The sequence below is a fragment of the Cydia fagiglandana genome, chromosome 25 (genome assembly GCF_963556715.1).
Source record: "Cydia fagiglandana chromosome 25, ilCydFagi1.1, whole genome shotgun sequence".
Classification (NCBI taxonomy): domain Eukaryota; kingdom Metazoa; phylum Arthropoda; class Insecta; order Lepidoptera; family Tortricidae; genus Cydia; species Cydia fagiglandana.
The window spans coordinates 623,214-634,709 of NC_085956.1; the positions used below are offsets into that span (position 1 = coordinate 623,214).

At 41.1% G+C, this 11,496-nt stretch overlaps 1 protein-coding gene across 1 annotated transcript; it reads right to left on the minus strand.

The window, feature by feature from the left end:
- Window positions 1–784: 784 nt before the first annotated feature.
- On the minus strand, window positions 785–11,339 carry LOC134677040 (F-box/LRR-repeat protein 4-like). Its single transcript, XM_063535466.1, has 9 exons — window positions 11,200–11,339; window positions 10,867–11,039; window positions 9,934–10,075; window positions 7,663–7,862; window positions 7,123–7,206; window positions 5,206–5,695; window positions 3,452–3,582; window positions 2,480–2,650; window positions 785–1,971 (listed from the first exon to the last, which is right to left on the minus strand). Exons 2-9 carry the CDS (start codon window positions 10,918–10,920, stop codon window positions 1,912–1,914), a joined length of 1,332 nt encoding a protein of 443 aa, XP_063391536.1. The 5' UTR covers window positions 10,921–11,039; window positions 11,200–11,339; the 3' UTR covers window positions 785–1,911.
- Between the last annotated feature and the right edge of the window lie 157 nt (window positions 11,340–11,496).

Consider the following 11,496-nt stretch of genomic DNA (forward strand, 5'->3'; position numbering starts at 1 on the left):
GGTCGTGGCATATTAAAGATTTTAAGTAGGAAATGGAAGTTAGGTTTTGAGGTGGAAGTTATCTCTGGACGCAAGACCCCGAGTCTCTTTAGGCTTGTCGTCTTGCCGCCAGGGTTGACGACCACTATCACCTACCTCTCATAACATAACAAAAAAACGGTTGAGATCGTTAGTAGTGTTAAATATTCGGTAAATATTTAATTCACGAATTTTGTTCGGAACGTGGCGAACAGTAAAACTGTTACGTTATTATTTTTGCATGGGCGATGAATGTTTGAATCTGTTAGTGCGTGATGTATGTGCGGTGCGATCGAAGCTGTGCTCAGTCTCAGAGCGATTTGGACTATAGGACTTAGTATGGTTTTAGAGTTTGGAAAAGTTATCCTTGGACGCACGATCCCTCGTCTTGTACCAGTCGTCGTGCCGCCAAGGACGACAAACCACTCACCTGCTAAGTACCTCTCAACCCCAACATCGGAGCTATCTTTAATATGACCAAATGGTAACGCATTGTTACGCTTTGTCCGGTACTTACCATACCCGACAAATATCGAAATAGTACTTTATTTTGTTTTTTTTAACTTAGCGTATTTTTGTAATTCACGTGTCGTTAGGCGTAAGTCCTAATGATTTTTTTTATAGTACTATTTCGCATGTTGCCGTACCTCGTTTTTTTTTATTTTAGGTATACCGTATTTTTTGGGGGGTGTTGTGCAACTTGATTTGGGACGTTTCGTTTCACTCCGGCGGCAGAAAATTGCAGTAATACCCCCTATTTTTATGGCGCCCCGACCAAGGTGCCCTCGACCTTGGACCGTCGGACCTTTCAACGCCACGCCGTGCGCGGCGCGTCATTGTGAACCTTGTTGCGAATGCACGAAGGTCGATATTGCGCTGTAGTCGCGCGCGTCAGTTGACGTCTTTGCCAAAAATAAGTAACCATAGAGTGCTCACTCCATAGATCAGTTTTGTTACCAAAACACAGAATAAATAATAGTACAGAAGACTCACTCTCTAACAAAACGCGTCTGTTACGATCAGGACAGGCATGGCCGCTAGGTGGCGACAGCGCCACGCGCGGCTTATGGCTAGCCACCAAAATTGGTGTGGAACGGATGTACTTTTAGCTAACTGTAGCAAAGCGACGAAATCGCGGAGTGAGCCACGCCTGACCAAAACGACTATAGGAGCGCATGCGAGTTTATTACATTGCGGGGTTTTGATCGGTCGGTTGAATTGGACGTAACGAACAGTCCGCAATGTAACTAAAATCGCATGCGAGTTCACGCGCCGTCTATAGTCCGTTTTTTTTAGCATTAGAAAGAACTTCGCAGAAGTAAGCTTGTGGTTCCAAATCCGGCACTTTTAGCGGTAATACTTTGATGTAAATTATATGCATTGACCATGCTACATTAGATAATTCAATAATTATTAACAATTAAAGAGCCTGACAAAAACTGCACGCTTGCTTCTGTGGAGTTCTTTCTAATGCTAAAAAAAACGAACTATAAATGAGCCTTTTTTCGTAGTCGACATCTAGCGTCAAGTAGCGGAATTATGAGTACTGCTACTCGACAATAGATGTCGCGACGAACGGACAGTCTAATGCACAATAATTTTCAGCTAATATTATAACCGTATTAACCGGAACTCTATTTTCAACTCCTGCTTGTTATATTAGTTATATTGTAAATTGTTGATCAATATATTTTTCGTCAGTCGCGACACACGTGACATCTTGTGTCAAGTAGTAGTACTGATAATTCTGCTACTTGACGCTACATGTCGACTACGAAAACAACAGTCGTTTTTGTAACAAAAATGATGTATGGAGTGAGCACTCTATACTTACAAATTTCTCTCTGTCTTTGGCGTAAGGGTCACAAATAAGACGATAAGTGGTCTGATGGTTCAGTATTGACGTTCCACGCTGGAATAACCGTCGCTATTAAAACGCACGTCGACGACATCCTGAAAAATAAATATGTAGTTATAATAAAATTTCAGAATGAAACGCATCGATCGAAGACAGTTAAACAATAAAAATCAACAGATGAGGTTGGCATCTGTCAAAGGTGTCGATAGATGGCGCCATCATAGCTTGCCCCTTTCTCTATGAGTTTTTGCTTATATGGCATGGCATCCAGGGCATAAACTTCCATAAAAAAAAACACGATAAGTAGTTGATATTGGGATTATTCGGTTGTAGACGACAGACTGACGATTTGACGTCTTTGGCGGTCAACAGGTTAAAAATAAAATAAAAATATTAATAATTCAGTTTATATACGTCCCACTGCTGGGCACAGGCCTCCACTCATCGGAGGGCGCCGTGGTGGAATGTCATCCTGTTAGTATCGTTAAAGAGTTCGCTAAATTTTTATGTATGGAAAGGTTCATAGTAAGGCGCCGGGGCGCGCCGGCTGACCAGTCTGTCAAATGTGGTCGGTGCAACTGGCTCTAAATCTGGAAAATGTACCTTGAAGTCCTCCGCGTCCCCGTAGAAGTCCCACCTGCTCATGGTGAGCGGCAGGGGGAGGCGCAGGAACGTCTCGGCGGAGTACTTCGCGTCCTGCCGCATGTCGCGCCGCGCCGCCGCCACGCGCCGCACGGCCGACACCAGCATCGGGCAGTCGGACAGGTCCAGGGACTGGAATGAGTAGGGCGCAAATATTGGTGATTTGACTAAAAAGCCTCATGATAATTTTTTTTTTTTACACCCTTTTAGTTCCACAAAAATTCAAGAGATGTCACTCGGAGCAGATATTTTATGGCGCATATTTTATTTTATGATATAAAATAAAATATGCAATACGCAAATATTATAATACAAACCTAAAAAATCTGCGACAGAAATTCAAGCAGATGATGATAAAGGACGGTATATTTTACCATATTTATGACGTCTAAGCGCGTTAAGGTAGATATCTTTACCGATACTGAATGAAACTACAAAAGGGTTATCCGCAGATGGTCTAGAACGCAAAATGACTAATATGTTGTTTTGCCTAAATCGCAATTAGTCTACATCGCAAACGGTCTAGAACGCAAAATGCCCACTTTTTATATCACCACATTTTACATACTCGTAGGTAGGTTAGGTTCGTTAGGTATCTTCAAATGGCCGAAAGCCAAACAGCACAGAATAGGAGCCCCGCGGGAGCGGGGCTCCGTCGACATCACTATAAAGTTAAGATAAAACGGAAAAAAAATCGGGCATTTTGCGTTCTAGACCGTTTGCGATGTAGAGTAGAATTGCGATTTAGGCAAAACAACACACTAGTCATTTTGCGTTCTAGACCATCTGCGGATAACCCCTACATAATCGCCAATCAACTATTCATGATTGAACTAGGGAAAAAACTAATTAAATTGAATAATAATATATTAATTATTAATTAATGTATTAATTTTTTATTTTAAATGCCATCGGCCCATCTGTAATAATTACCAGTAGTTTGGGGCAGGCGTACACACACGCGGCCACGTCGTCGTCGGTGAGCAGGCTCTCGGCCAGGTTGAGCTCGAGCAGGCGCGGCCCGACGTGGCGGCACAGCGCGTCCAGACCGCGCCGCGTTATGTCTGACAATCATTACATTAATATTAGGTTTACCGCATGACGTGGTAGTAAAGTCGTTAGAACTATCTTGAAAGGTGCAACGGATTACAGAGTTTAAACTGTCGTGAGTCATACTTAACTCAACTCAACTCAAAATATACTTTATTCATGTAAGCCTAGCAACAAGCTCTTATGAATCGTAATTAATGTTAATCTAATTATCAGAGCATTTTATTGATGTTAATATTGTTCCATAATAACATTGGATTATTATACAGATCTTATTTAACACTAAGAATATCACAAAAGGATCGTCAAACATTAAAACAATTGTATAAAAAAATACTAGTCTTGAATTTCTAGAATAAAATCTAAATGTCAAAAAAAAGCATAAGTAACAAAAGAAGTAGATAGTATTACATCAAACCATTTATCCATTTACTAACAACAAAAAGAATTGATTGTATCGTCAGTGATCGCCTCCCGGTTGATACTGTATCAGATGATAGTTTAGATGCTATCATTAATTAAAAACATAGGCAGCCGGTTATATCACGGTGGGAATACCGTCATTTGATGACATGAACAAGTAAACAATTGTTTTTTCAGTCATCGCCTCCCGATTCATAATAGTTTAGATGCTATTTAAAATATAAAAAAAAACCGTCATCCGGTTGTATCGCGGAGGAAAGAACGTCAGCTGGTCACATGAACATGTAAAAAATACGCGCCTTTGCCTTTTATGTCCGCAAAGTATGCGTAATGCGTTATCCGTTTGTTGAAATGCCTGATGAAATGCAACATGCAAAGCTTCATGACTTCATTATCGCTATCATAAAAAGGTAAAGCGCTTATATGCGACCAGCTGACGTTCTTTCCACCGCGATACAACTTGCTAACGATATTTTTAATTCACAATAGCATCTCAACTATCATCTGACAAAGTATCAAACGGGAGGCGATGAATAAAATTTTATTTTTTACGTGTTTCGGTGGCTGCCAATCCTCAACCCACCAACGGAGCGGCAGCTGACATCCACGAGGGTTCACAATACATAGCCGTTAATCACTAAACGATTTAATCGCCCGGGACGCGACTGGACGTGGCGGCACAGCGCGTCCAGACCGCGCCGCGTTATATCTGACAATAATTAAATAACACCACAGGTATAACACGCACACACACACACACACACACAGGTAGGTACAGGCGCAGGTTCATCTACATATTACGTCACAGTAACAGAGGGAGGGGGGGTCATGCCAAGTGTGACAGCAAGTATTAACGACCTATCTTTGTCCTATGAAAAAGTGTGGCTAGGTCCCCCCTTGGAGGTCTAAAAAATCGAAATTTTGTGTGATGTGATTAATGGATGACCCCAAAAGGACCAAACTGCTGGAGGAAAAGAGGCCTTCACTTCACCCGAAGAGACCCCCTCTTCTCTCTACAAAATATTTTGTATTATTTTTACTCTTTTTTTTACAGTGTAGACTTGTAGAGAATAGAGGCTTTTTATTAAAATAACCATATAATTTAGATGCAAATAATATAGGTACCATCACCCACACTGTTAACAGTTCGTAAACCTTATTACAAAAGGCATAAGGTCCACTCATGGACAGTTAAGAATGCTATTTCTACTCACGATTGCATATCAAGTCCACAGCCATCAACTCCTTGCAGCTGCTCGCCAAAGCCTCCAGATGGTTATCCCACACTTGGAAGTTCGCATTCACCCGACCCAACCTCTTGAGCCGACATATCGACTCGAAAAACACATTGCTCTCAGTCAGACGGCGCTCTTCGTCAGGCCTTCTCAGCATATCGTAGATTTCTATGTCTATCTCCCTTAAATTAGGCATTTTCCCAAATAGCAAGTGTAGCTTATCCCGTATTTCTATTTTGCTACGATTCCGTTTCCATAACTCTAGTACGGTCAGATTGGTTAAACGGTCTGCGACGGACAGCAGAAATGGGAACCTCAAGGCTCTACAATGTTTTAGGGCGAGACTTTTCATGTTATTAACGGGTTTCAAATTGTTAAGAAATCTGCCTGTTACTCGCTTGTTATAAGTAATACGTAATTCCTCTAAGCTGTTTGTTAGAAATTGACTGACGCAATCGTCTGTGACCTCCTGAAACAAATTAAAGTATTGTCAGTATCGAGACGCTCCTGACTTCGGTCGAACTCGGCTCCGTTCGGCTCAGCATTGCTCCGAGCAATTATTAGGGTTGGCACCACTTGACTTCCTTGTGCGTGCACGACCACAGATAAGATAATCACTTGAATTTGACAACCCTAAATAGCCGAAAGGTATAGTGCCATATATTAGAAGGAATAGCATGATTCGACCCTGAACCGCTGTCAAACTTCGGGTTTGTAGGAAGTGTCCTTTCTGTACGGTAGTACTATTATTTATTCTGTGATATTGTGAAAACTACGAATACGTCACAGAATAAATAATAGTACCTACTACTGAACAGAAAAGAAACTTCCTACAAAACCGACGTTTGACAGCGATTCAGGGCCAAATCATGATACTAATTATGATACTATCCCTTTTGGATATTTAGGGTTGTCAAAATTCAGGTGATTATATTATTACATTATTAGTGTACAAGTAAAGGGAGGTCAAGTTGTGGTGCCAACCCTAATAATTGCTCGGAGCAATGCTGAGCCGAACGGAGCCGAGAATGCCCGATTCTCCCGATATGAATAAATGTGACAAATAAAATAAATCAAATCGGGACTATAGAGAAATATAGTAAGAATAGAGTGCTCACTCCATACATCAGTTTTGGTACCAAAACGACTATTATTTTCGCAGTCGACATCTAGTATCGAGTAGCGGAATCAGAGCCGCTACTCGATGCTAGATGTCTCTCGTGTGGCGACTCAGGAAAATTGTATTGAACAACAATTTACAACTAATATTAGAAGCAGAAGTCGTTGAAAATAGAGTTCCGGTTAATCCGGTTATAATATTAACTGAAAATTGTTGAGCATTAGAATTTTCGGTCGTCGCTACATCTATTTTCAAGTAGCATTACTGATAATTCCGCTACTCGATACTAGATGTCGACTACGAAAATAATCGTCGTTTTGGTACCAAAGCTGATGTATAGAGTGAGCACTCTATGTACTTTATAAGGTTCCGTGCCTAAAAAGGAAAAAACGGAACACTTATAGGATCACTCGTGCGTCTGTCTGTCTGTCCGTCTCACACAGTCTATTTTCTCGGAAACTACTGGACTAATTAAGTTGAAATTTGGTACACATATGTAAATTTGTGACCCAAAGATGGACATGTTTTTTTTATAATTTTAAAATATATATGTTCGAAGTTATTTAAGAATATAGCCAAATAATTACCATTCCCCCCCCCCCCCCCTTTATCTCCGAAACTACTGGGTTTAAAATTTTGGAAAAAATACACAAAATAGATGACAGGAAAAGCTATTAGAAATGTGCAGTCAAGCGTGATTCAGACTTATGTGCGGAACCCTAGAAACGCGAGTCCGACTCGCACTTGGCCGGTTTTTTCTCTATGTCGGTACTTACGTCGCAGCAGTCGAACACGAGCCACGTCAGTTTCTGGAAGTGGAGCGCGCCGGTCGGCGACAGTTTCTTCTTTAACCTGCTCAACTGGAAATAAATTTACATAAGTTTCTACCACATAATAAATAATAGTACTACCGTACAGAAAGGACACTTCCTACAAACCCGAAGTTTGACAGTGATTCAGGGTCGAATCATGATATCCCATTCTAACTAATAGCACTATCCCTTCCGGCTATTTAGGGTTGTCAAAATTCAAGTCATTATCTTATCTGTGGTCGTGAACGCAAAGGGACGTCAAGTTGTGTCAACCCTAATAATTGTTCGGAGAAATGCTGAGCCGAACGGAGCCGAGTTTGCCCGAAGTCAGGAGTGCTATTACTTATTGAGACAATTCTAACAAATCCAAACACAATCAGGCTTAGTTGTTTTATCACAGAGTTGCTAATAAAAGTACAGTCAGCTAAAAGCTTGTAACAAAAATTTAATTTTTGCCAAAAAACTACAACCATATATTGCTCCATAGACGACATTGTCCCTTACCTTAAGGCCTACTAAGTTGGGGCAGTTGTCCCTAAGGGTCTCCACGACATCCTTGTAATGTTTACAATCCATGTCGAAGTCCTGAACGGAGTGGCCACACTTCCTCAGCCAACGTTTGAACGAACACCACGCGTCACTTGACTGTCTTAATATTAGGGTATTTTCGTCAATTTCCATACTGTGGATAACGATCGGCCGATCTGTAAGAAAATATAGGTATACAACTTTGGGAATAAATTAAATTAGCTTTATTAAATATTAAGATTTGTGTTTTTTATGTAGTCACAGTAGGTACTTTATATGTGTCTATGTCTAGTCAAAGGTCCCACTTTGTCTTTACCATAAGGACGAGATTTACTAAATATACTAAAGAAAACCGGCCAAGTGCGAGTCGGACTCGCGCACGAAGGGTTCCGTAGCCGTACATTTACGCAAAAAACGGCAAAAAAATCACGTTTGTTGTATGGGAGCCCCACTTAAATATTTATTTTATTCTGTTTTTAGTATTTGTTGTTATTTGACTGTGTGCAATGGAGAATCATGTTTGATGTGCTGGTGGAGATGGGCGTGCCTGAACACCTCGCTTCCCTAATACAGAATTTGTACCTGGAGGGTTCATGCTTCGTGAAGCTGGAGAATCACAAATCAAGTGATTTCCACACAGAACGGGGCGTCCGTCAGGGCTGCATTCTGTCACCCAAGCTTTTTAACCTGTACGGCGAATACATTATGAGGAAGGCACTTGACGGCAAGGAAGCAGGTGTTGCAGTTGGAGGTCGATTGGTCAGTAACCTCAGGTATGCAGATGATACTACAGTAGTTGCGTCTAGTGCAGTGGAAATAGCGGCTCTTTTGAAGCGAATTGAAGATGAGAGCGCTAAGCTGGGCCTTAAGATAAACCATTCTAAAACTAAAATAATGGTAGTGGATAGGGCAAACATACTTCCAGTTACCGACGTACTCCGCCAGTACGAAAAAGTCAGCGAGTTTGTGTATCTTGGGTCGTTAATAACCTGCGACGGTGGCAGCACTGACGAAATACGCCGTAGAGCTGGTATGGCTAAGAGTGCTATGGCTAACCTTGACAAGATCTGGAGGAACAGAGGTATTCGACGTACGACTAAGGTGCGTTTGGTTCGAGCTCGTCTTCTCGATATTTATGTACGATGCCGAAACTTGGAGCCTGAAAAGCTGTGATGTTGCTAAGATTGACGCTTTTGAAATGTGGTGTTGGCGAAGACTGCTGCGTATACCTTGGACAGCTAGAAGAACTAACATCTCTATTTTGGAAGAACTCAATATTACCACAAGGCTCTCCAAAGCATGCCATGAACGAACCCATAGATTTTTCGGACACATTATGAGATCACCAATGCATGATATGGAGAAGTGTATCATCTTGGGGCGAATGAATGGCAAACGCGCTCAGGGTGGGGCTCGTAGGAGATGGTCTGACGCCATGAAGAAGACGAGTGGCGGCAGCCTGCACCGTGCGGTCCACTTGGCTTATGACCCCAATCAATGGAGAGATGTTGCATGTGGTCGCGATCCTCAGCATTGAGGGAACGAGGAAGAAGAAGATTTGTTGTTATAGCGGCAACAGAAACACATCATCTGTGAAAATTTCAACTAGCTATCACGGTTGATGAGATACAGCGTGGTGACAGACAGACAGACAGACGGACAGACAGACAGACAGACAGACAGACAGACAGACGGACAGACAGACAGACGGACGTCTTAGTAATAGGGGTCCCGTTTGCACCCTTTGGGTACGGAACCCTAAAAAAGTGACGAAACTCTTCAGCCTCCGGCCTTCACCTTGCTACATACAATAGCATGTTTGCTTATGCAGGGAGCGGGCGCTCGCATGCTGGGTACCATTTTACGTAAAATCCGTCTGCGCCGGTTAGCGTTTTTCGTTATTATACTATTTAATACTATTTTTCGTTAACCCACTCAGACGCTCCGTGCAACCGCGCCAGCTAGCAGACATCCTAAAGAGATTTAACCCTTTTCCACACATACTACGAATACTACGATTTATCGACCACATACGCGCCACTACAATTTCAACTTTAGCATTCCGATTTAAGATTCAAATTAGATTGCACTTTCGGAAAATTTGACTTGTGTTCAAATGAATCATCAAAACTGGATTAATTGGAATATATTTGGATTTTTCGGGAAAACCTTGTAGATTGGTGCGGCCTGGAAAAGGGTTAAACTAGATTTGTACAACTAAACCATTAGATATAAAGAGGCCCTTACGTGATATGTGATCGAGCACCAGCTTTTGCCAATCTTTGCATGTCAGCTCCGTCTGCAGAAGCTCCTTAACTGATAAATAGTCTAAGATGAGACGCCAGCAGTCCGCGTTTAGGGAGTTTATTATTGCACTATTGCTTTGTACCTGTTGAAATAGAGATAAAGTTCTTATCAACCAAGTACAAGTAGTTCTTAACCTTTTCAATGCCAAACGGCACATCCATTTGCCGTGCCACTGACGCCATGGGGGTAAAATTTAGTTTTGTGAATAAATAATGACAACCTAAAAGTGGGGTGTTTTTCAGTAGGTGTTCATATGATCGACGGCAAATGCCATCTTTAGCGTCGTTGTCACGATTTTGCGTTGACGTCAGTTACCGTCTGTAGCATTCAAATGTTAACCAAGTACATAATTTAACCTATTTTGGGTGTTGGTATAAATTGTGAGTTCAAACCTTGCTCTTGCCTTTGCGAATAGGGGTTGTCCAATAATTACATCACACCAAATGTCGAAATTTTTAAACTTGACAATACATTAATACACCAGGGTGTTCTTTTGGTAAAGAAAACTAAACATTGCATAATATAAATTACAACTGAATCAAAATTAACACTCTTTAGTCATTTTAGCAATATATTGGCCCTAAGACTGACTGGTAGAGAATACCTGGCAACCATGAGGTATGCCGTTTACGTTCTATTCACTGTAGGAGCATTCCACGAAATCGTCTACCGTTGTCCCGTACAAACGCGAAGTTTCTGAAGATTTAAAGGTATAAGAGTTTCCTTTTCTATGACAAACGGTCAAAAATACGCACAGAAAAATAATCGCCTGCTTTAAATGCCGAGAAAAAAGTCGCAACACTGGAAATAAAATGCGTTTGTACGAGACAGCCCTTGGAATGCTCCTGTAGTGGAAACTATAACTTCACTTACTTGTTGAATTTGGATATCCATTTCCAGTTCTGAGTCTGTTTCCTTACGCTTCATGATGTACAAAATCTTCTATGCACTTACAAGCATGCTTATTTATGAAATGATATGATGAAATGTCGTGAAGCAATTGGATTCACACATTCCTCATACACGGAGTAAATTTAGTTTTCAACCTGTAAAAAAATATTATCATATTAGGATTATAAGTCCTACAGTCAGTATTGATTGTTGCAAATAAAGAGCATGTAAGTTATGCGTTTTATTGATAGTTTTCTACAATGTTAGAACAACGAATGCGTGTTGACTAGTTAGTATTGAAATAAAGACAGATACCTAAATTCTATGGAGCTGCCCCAAGTTATATATCCAAGCACATCAGCAAATTTCACAAATCCGTGTTATTTAAATGAGGTAAATGAGTTAAAACAAGGTAAACATTCAAGAAATTCAGTTTCAATCGAGATCAAAATATTTATTTTTTTGACACTGACAGTGACAGCTGACAGCGGAGGCCAAAAATTGTTCAAAACCATGAATCTAGTGTATAACTGAATCTGGCATGAAAGATGGGGGTGGGAAGTGACCGAACAGGATAGTCTAATGTATCTTTCAGTAGGAGTACCAGCGAAA